Raw genomic sequence first — 9159 nt, 5'->3', positions numbered from 1 at the left:
AATTCTTCGCCTAGGGGGGGGTTGAGCACACATTGGTCTTTCCAACGTTGTCATCATAACTTTGTTATGTGATAGGGTAGCATGCGCATGTTCACAATACCTTAAATTGTCCAAGCCGAGGATTATAGGCTAAATACGGCGGTTGTCATTGTTGAAGACTGAAGACTGTAACACTGAGTGCGTGTGGCTATTATTGTCCAAGTCGTCCCAACGAGTCCCCACTACCCACTAGTGGAGTGGTGGTGGTGTCATCGGGCCCGCAACACTGAATTGTACGTGTGGCTATTATTGTCCAAGTCGTCCCAACGAGTCCCCACTACCCACTAGTGGAGTGGCGGTGGTGGTGTCATCGGGCCCGCCACACTGAATTGTACGTGTGGCTATTATTGTCCAAGTCGTCCCGACTAGTCCCCACTACCCACTGGTGGAGTGGTGGTGTCATCGGGCCCGTAACACTGAATACGCGTGGCTATTATTGTCCAAGTCGTCCCAACAAGTCTTGACAGACTCCACTACCCACTGGTGGAGTGGTGGTGTCATCGGGCCCGTAACACTGAATACGTGTGGCTATTATTGTCCAAGTCGTCCAAAGTACTCCAAACTAGTCCCACTACCCACTGGTGGAGTGGTGGTGCCCGCCCGCCCACCGGTGGTGTCATCGGGCCCGTAACACTGGATACGTGTGGCTATTAATTGTCCAAGTCGTCCCAACCAGTCCCCACTACCCACTGGTGGAGTGACTGGTGGTGGTGTCATCAGGCCCGCAACACTGAATACGTGTGGCTATTATTGTCCAAGTCGTCCCAACCAGTCCCCACTAAACACTGGTGGAGTGGTGGTGGTGGTGTCATCGGGCCCGCAACACTGAATACGTGTGGCTATTATTGTCCAAGTCGTCCCAACCAGTCCCCACTACCCACTGGTGGAGTGGTGCGGCCTGTGGTGGTGTCATCGGGCTCGATCCGGTCTCCTTATTCATATTTGGCATTTTTGGTTGGTCCATTGCAACGAATACAGTATCAGTCTTGTTGACTGTAATGGCGATGACCTGATGTACAGTACAGTATTGTCAAGACTGCTGAGAAAGGAAAGCTGGTTTCTTTCTAGTAGTCGTTGCTTGATGAATGAGAGAAAGGATTGCAATACTCTTGAATGCCTCCAGGCAATACAGTACCGTATGTGCCGTAGTCGAAAGTGCTTGAGTTATTGTTGTTTTTACGCTGAGTTTGCAGTTGATCAAATTGCAAGAAAGAGATTAATGGCAATCGCTGTTTGTTAGGAAGCGGTGATACAGTAGTCTACAGTACAGTAGTTGTAAATCGAATCATAGAAATTGGTAAAAGGTATCGCTGGCAAACGCAACGCAAAGTATAACGAGCGAGGGATCAATAGTACAGCGTGTACAGGTGTAATTATTAAAAAGTCTTTGATTCCCCCTCAAAAATGGAGAAAAATATCACTTGAATTTCCCAAATACTTTACAGTACCGTACAGTGTACAGTACAGCGTAGAGCAGAGTACAGTATACAGTACTGTACTGTACTGTTAAAGACGGCCATACAGAACTGTAGTGTACTGTCACGGACTACTAAAAGAAGACCTTTTGAAATTTCCTATTTCGTAGAGTGTTGTCAAGGCGCTATAGCTTATGAGGTTATGCCTCAATTGCACAATGGACTGCCTATGAACTTCCAAGATAGACATAAACATGTACAGTACTGTACAGTAAGCTCCAGGCATATAACTAGAGCATAAGATTTCAGTAATGCAATGAAGATCAACCATGATATTAGCAAAAAATGAATTCAAAAGTACCTACAGTACAAAGTACTGCTCATTGTACTTATAGTACTGTACTGTACAGTACAGTACTGTACTGTACCAGTACAGCCATCCACTGTACTGTACAGTACAAGTCGTACAGTACTGTACAGTACAAGTCGTACAGTACTGTACAGGATGTACAGTACAGTACAAAAGGTGTCCACTTTTGTGTTGGCTCGTAATACTGTACTGTGAGCAGAAGACTTTTCACTGCAATGTAGTGTACAACCTATACTAAAGAGGACACATATTTTCCACATTGCCAATACTGTATTAGTCCATGCAGTCTGTACAAACCATGGTAGTACAAACAGACTTCTACTAGAAGGACTACGGTTACAGTATGTACAAAAGGTGTCCACTTTTGTATTGGCTCGCAATACTGTAATGTGAGCAGAAGATGTTTCACTGCAGTGTAGTGTACAACCTATACTACAAAGGACACATATTTTCCACATTGCCTATACTGTACTGTATTAGTCCATACAGTCTGTACAAACTATGGTGCAAACAGACTTATACCAGAGGCAAAGAAGGACTATGGCGACAGTATGACACAACGATGTTCTACCTAGTCGGGAGTAGAATGTCGGGAATTTTGAATTTCTAAATTATTATGAGGAGGAAGGTTGAGGATGCTACCTTGAGAACATTACAATTGGTAAATCCAATACCAAGATCAGTAAATAGTAGCCCGTCTCAACTATACTAGTGAATGACAAAGAAATAGACTAGGAATACCAGATCCACTACTGATGTCAGGTAATGGACAGCCCACCAATAAAAGCAAACAAAATTCCCCAAGGCTCTTGATAATTCTGATCGTATTCAGTCCATGCTTGCTGCTTGCTACGCATTGCGATATCGTTTCCGTCTATTTTTCACCTCATGCATTGACAAGCTCTGCGGTAGCACTACTATACTGCATCTAGTGATACGACTACTATGAAGTTCACTGTAGGGACAGTTTGAAAGCAAATTGAATGGATCGCTACTGTTCATGTGTTTATATGTCAAAATGTCTCCAACGTCATTTACTGCTGTACTGTATTACTCCATCAAAATTTCCCCAAGTCTGGTCTGGGGCGGTATTCCTTAAAAATCACCGTGCAAAGAACTGATATACGGATAGGCCTTGCGTAGTTGCTACGTTGGAAAAGAACTCATTGCCTATTTTTCTATTCAAGCTGTCGTATCGATCGATTGCCATCCAATAAAAATTGAAAACGATGTGGTAAAATAACAGTAAGACAAGATAATCAGATGGTAGTATGTCTCCATACAGTCTAGTACGGTACATATAGCCCCTGGAAAAGATGAAACTGATTGGTTTGCACTTCTACAGCATAAAACAGAAAGAAAGAAAAAGAAAGAAGCGACAGGGACGTAAAGCGATTCCCTTGGCGTCCCTCCCTCTTTCTTTCCTTTTAGTACAGACTGTACTGTAGTCCCATAGTTTCGCCCATTCCACAGCAACAGACAGACGGATGTGACATACGGCACCGTATTTCAACCGATCTGTCTCAGGACCAGCGACAGTCGCACGGAAGGTACGGCATTGGTCGGCACAAGATCCAGCTGGGAAAATTTGGAAGCGGGTAGCAAGTTTGAAAATTGAAATTGCCATCTCTCTTCATTTTCTCAACTTTCCTCAAGCTAACGGCTAACTTCTTACAGGTCTGATACTAGTAGTGGCTATTTTCAACTCTTTTTCTGTGTTGGATTAGTTCATTTTTTTTTTGAGAAACACTTGCAAGCTACAGGAGTCCGTGTCGCTCTTGTTGAGGAAAAATGGAGGGGGGGTAGTTTGCGGATGCCAGCGCCTACAGTAAACTCGATCATGATTGCGGAGTACTGTAGAAGCGATTGCAAATGGTTGCGACTGTTGGGATTGCGAGTAGAAGCAGATAAAATATCAGCAAGTATCGAGTTGTATTCGTCTAGCAACTTGCTCTTTTTCCCCAAGTTTCCGATCGCATGTCATAGAGGTGATTATCGTTTTGGGGGTAGGCCAATTTGCAAGTCTAATCGCATCGCCAAGATGCAACAGATCCTTTGAGCGTGATACAGTAATGCCTGGCATGGTAATATGAGTTTGAAGAAGATTCTCCTTGGATTTTACAAGTACGTGATCATCATTTTTTGCTTTCATAGCACATTACTTGATGGCGATCACCATGGCATCCTCACCACTTGCTTTCACAACACCACTAAATACTTCTCATCCACTTGAGAGTCAAGAAAAACCTATCTTGTTGATAATGATAAAATGTAGCCGTCCGTCATGGCATGATGGAGAACTTTCTACTTCGCGACCTAGGTATTTTTTTATTTGTATTCAAAAAAAAACTTTTTTGATTTATGCCATCGTTGATGACACGCATCCATAGAGTAAGAAGGATATATTGAACCGTTAAAATTGACACGGCCAGTATGTTATTTTAACAGTCGCTAAAATAAGCAACCTTGTAAGCTTGGGCTGATTTGTCGTCCAAGCAAGCACTCTTGGAAACCACGACATTCTTTTTACATTCTGACAAGAAAGTTGAATGTACGCTTGTCAAAAAATTTTTCTCTCCCCCAACTTGGATTAATTAGCAGCCCTGAAAAAAATATTTTTTCTTTGTCGTGCTTGGCAATCTTGTACATTTCCAGTATAATAATTGATTAGAGCCTGTTGTAATGTATCCTAACACACAATGCGCTGTGTGTACACAAGGATGGAAATGCCCCTTTGCTGTTACGGACTAGGAGAACAAAAAGTCCAACAATTAGCAATTATATCACTATTATTATTCACGTTATTCCACTACTTTTGAATGATTTCCTACTCAGTGTTGCAAATCCCTGGAGAGATTGAATTTGCTGTCATTGTTTTTCAACTGTCAATGCAATAATGGTGGACATGGAGTGGGTGGTGATGTTCTTCTCTGCTTAAGAACCATCAAATAAGGTCGACATTACTCCATACGTTGGCACATTACGGATTGATTGGTGAGCAGGCAACAAACCATTTTGCAAGAAATTTCTTCGGTCTATTTTCTATTTTTATGGGTAAATGAACGGCCCTTAATGTGTTTGTAATACAATCAATTGTACCATTTCTCTAATCGCAAGTCTACAGATATATCTATCGGTGGTCTGTCTTTTGGACTTGATTGCAAAAGTTTTTTCATTTTCAGAATTTTGCTATTCTTTGATCAGCTCATGAGTGACTCCCTTCTCAATATGCAAGTCAAGATGAAATTTACATTGATTAGCTATTCCAGTTGCAATGAGTACCTGTCTATATAACTGATCATTGTACCGTATGTTATTTCTTTTGCAATTGCTATCGTACAGTAGTAGTATTACATAGCGCGTAATTAGCGCTGTATTTTACTCACTGTCAACTCAAAGTGGTAGAGGATTTTCTTCATGGTCAGTACCAAAATATTATTGCACTACGAATATATGGACATTGCTGTTAAGTACGGTACTGGAAGGATCTGCTCTCTTTGAATTTTATTTATTTATTTTAGTAACCAAGCAAATACGATGAAATTGTTTAATCAAACATTAGGCTTTGCCGCATTCGTACTTCTTTACAGTATAGAGAAAGACTGTAGCTTTTGAAATAGAGTAACCACTAGACAATCCCTGCAATCTTTGTCTTTCCCCCCCCCCAAAAAAAAAAATTTAGTCCACTCTATTCATGATGCTTAAGATGATGTAATCTCCATTTTTTTTTTACTGTCCAATTGATTGCGATTACCCGTCGCTAATTACAGTAAATAAATTAATTAAAGCCCTGAGGATAGAAAGCCAATTGTTAGAGGTCAGTGACAAAGTAATTTATGCAAAATGGTTAGGGCTAATGGTCATGCTGATCCGATGGGCATTGTATATCTCTCATATTGTATTGTACAGTATGTTAGCAGCTCCACGGGTTAATAGAAGACCTTCTGGTAGTCTGCGGCAGCTCTTACATGGCCTGGTTTAAATGCACAAATAGAATCATATTGCAGAGTCCACTTCGATACCAATGTTGTCATTAAAATTCTTGCTGGCTTGGCGTTCGTCAAGATTACGTAAAGGAATTCTATTGTATCGATCGTTAGCGACTAAGTAGTCGATAGTATTATTATTATCAAAGATAAATCTATCGATAAACTGTGTATGATTATTTTGAGTGCAAGTCAAAAATTGAACAATTTTCCAATAGTCACTGCGATGATGGATAAATTCTTGGTTTTAGGACTTATAAATTGCAGAATAGACAAGCAGATAGATACATATCACAGTACGACAACACGCCATTACAGTCGCGGGCAAAGTTACTAGCTTTCGACCACCAAAGTACGTATCAGGAGACTAAAATAGACAGCGACAAAAAGGAGACGGAGGCTTTCTCCCTTCACGGATGACTAAAAGGAAAAGAGAGAGTTTATTAATCCCATCGACTCCGATTAAAGTCTACAATTAGGCTGTACATCATTAGAGATATTACAACTCGTTTCAAAATATCAACTTTACAAACCATATCCTAGAGGATAGTTGAATTCATCATAGCAAGACTGCTACTACGATTGACGCTTCGATCCAAACGATGAATTAATATCAAATCATAATCACACCGTTACAACTTATAATAAGTTGGCTAGGATATCTATTGATAACTAACGAATATCACTGTTTTTTATCTTTTCAGTTTCAGCAACAGTTTTGTGAAGTATAACTATAGACCGTTTCGATTTGTTTGAAATATGCAAGTGTTGCGAGCGTCTACCGTCGTCCTTCCATTCTCTTATCGCCTTTCTGGAGGTTAGATTATTTTCGACCATCAAACAAATCCTTTTATGATCTTCATCTGTTAGCAGTAATATTTACTTTTTACTTCTGTTATATTATCTTATGCTATTCCGTAGTATACCAATACTATTTACAGTGTTAACACTATGTATCATATCAAATTATACGAAATTTCATTGCACGTAGGCCACATCTAACGTACGGTAAACAGTACAGTAGTTGGTCATTGATATTACGCTATCTTTATTTTCTTATTACAAGATCATTATGTTAGTATGTTTCTTCTACGTACGGTTAGTTATTTTACCATAATAATTAAAAGAATGATACGCATCATAGTTTATTTCTTACAATTGAATAATGTAATGATGACCAATAAGAATATCACTTAAAGTTCAAATCAATCGATTAATCAATTAATTACTAGTACAGTATATTCAGGCTCGTTTTACTTCACGTACTATACCATTTATTAACAATAATACTAGAAATATCCCAACAAGCTTTTCGATGCTCACCCTCAATAACACATAGAATGATGCTCAATTTGCAGGCAAAATCAACAGGCTCACGCCATCGATATGGAGTGCTTACGGTCTTCGGTCTGCAGCCACCTCCGCTGAGTATCCCGGCTCATTGTCTGGCGTCAACTTTTTCTTTGATCAAAATCGCAAGGCCAATGTACCCAATACTGGCCATCTTGCTGGTGCCTTAAGTTCTCGTTTTATGAATGAGACTTTTGGACTATTTAAAGATGGTACCAAACCTCTCTTAAAATCAGTGAAAATGACGATTGATCCCAATTTTTATAATTTTCACTATGGTTTACTTGGTAACGCAATGGTTAAGCTGACAAATTTCAACAAGAATGCCTTCAAGACCTTATGTGAAATGACTCTTGGCGATGATAAAAGCTTGCTATGTAAAGTTGAAGCCACGACTGAAGTTACTCAAGATCATAAACTGCACGCAATATCGGATGATGTAACAGAGGAATTGCGTAGCTCTCAAATTCGTGATGACCTTAAACATAGCTTGATAAATCTAGAAAAATTAGGTTTGCCATCCGAACCATGCATGATATCATCCGTGGAGGTACGACCTAGCGACTTGGATGAAAATCGAAACGTAAATTGGGCTCAGATGTTAAGTTACTGCCAACACGGCATTCGCAGCGCTATGTTGTCAAAAAAATTTCAGGTGGCTACACGAATGAGTTCTTTAGCTCAAATTAAAGAGTTACACCTAGATGTTACCGGAAAAGTTTCTGTTGGCGATACCGTTGATGTTTCTGTTTATGAGAATGCAGAACTTAATCGTATTCTATGTATTGGTAAATGTGGAGAAGAGATTGTGTGCAAAGGATATCTAGACTTAGATCGCGAAATTGCTGGCGAATTGCCACAATGGCAATTACCGATGCACACAGAATCAGATATTCGTGTCTATACTGACATTCCCTCAGTGGGCTTCCATCGCGATCGCTTTAACAATGTAATTCTTCAGTATGTAAAGGAGGCAATTTCCAATTCACGATTAAACTGTTATCTTGCTCAAGGCTACTTGAAAGGTCATCTTCTTGAAAATGCTATACAAATTATCTTTACTCATCGGGTAAAAATCGACCCCGAATTATTCAAAATCGGCCAATTTCAAGATCTTAAGCATGATTTGAAGCTACTCAGTTTAGGCAAGTCATCCTTTATTGTCAATACAGATCTCCAACTACATGATAAAGTATTAATATCCGTTGCAAGTAACATCGTTAACTTTAGTATGAAAGATGGTAAAGGTGTTCCGTTTACTGATTGGCATCAGAAAACATTTTCAGAGTATCGCAACAAACTCGAACCACATGAGGTTAGGATGTTATCAGTCTTTTAATAAATAGTTAATATTTATAATTAACAATATTATGATACTTGCAAGTAGTGTTCTCAGTTAGAAGAATTAAGTAGACATAAGATGCTCGTCGTTTTTTATATGAATAATAAATGCGGGTGAACGAACTTGTTAAAATTAGGTATACTATACTAATTATTATCTTTTCATTTTATCTTATCGCTTTACAAATAGGTTGATGTGCCATCAAAAATACCTAAAGATGCATATAAACACACCTTTTATTCACGCTATGACGATTTAGATCACCACCATATAATTACGAACACTCGCTATATAACTTTCTGCTTTGATACAGCGGCAAATGCAATTTATAAGCGTTCACCAGCTTATCATACCGGGTTTACCTATGATTTCAACCCAAATTGTGTTAGAGAATTTGACATTTGTTACGTAAATCAATGTCGAGAAAACCAACAACTTGAAGTAACTACATTCCAAAATCATGAAGATCCACAAAAGCTTCACTTCTTGTTGACGAAAGGCGATAAGACTGTATGTTATTGCAACATGACAATCGATTTAAATTCATCGACGGTATAACTGTATCTAACCCTAGCGTGCGAGTGTTAGTCTTTGCAATGTTCGTGTCATTAAGCTGTCAATATATCTAGATATGCGCATTTTAGTAAAATATTTAGA

The 9159-nt window shown here is 39.3% G+C and overlaps 1 protein-coding gene across 1 annotated transcript; it reads left to right on the top strand.

Moving 5' to 3' along the window:
• Positions 1-6569: 6569 nt before the first annotated feature.
• On the top strand, positions 6570-9060 carry TRIADDRAFT_61075 (uncharacterized protein; the record flags this gene model as incomplete). Its single annotated transcript, XM_002117078.1, has 3 exons — positions 6570-6627; positions 7169-8475; positions 8692-9060. 3 exons carry the CDS (start codon positions 6570-6572, stop codon positions 9058-9060), a joined length of 1734 nt encoding a protein of 577 aa, XP_002117114.1.
• Positions 9061-9159: the final 99 nt, after the last annotated feature.

Source organism: Trichoplax adhaerens, genomic scaffold, assembly GCF_000150275.1.
Source record: "Trichoplax adhaerens TRIADscaffold_21 genomic scaffold, whole genome shotgun sequence".
In the NCBI taxonomy this organism is placed as follows: Eukaryota; Metazoa; Placozoa; class Uniplacotomia; order Trichoplacea; family Trichoplacidae; genus Trichoplax; species Trichoplax adhaerens.
Note: the sequence above shows the minus strand (reverse complement) of the source record. Positions and strands in the feature narration are given on the sequence as shown.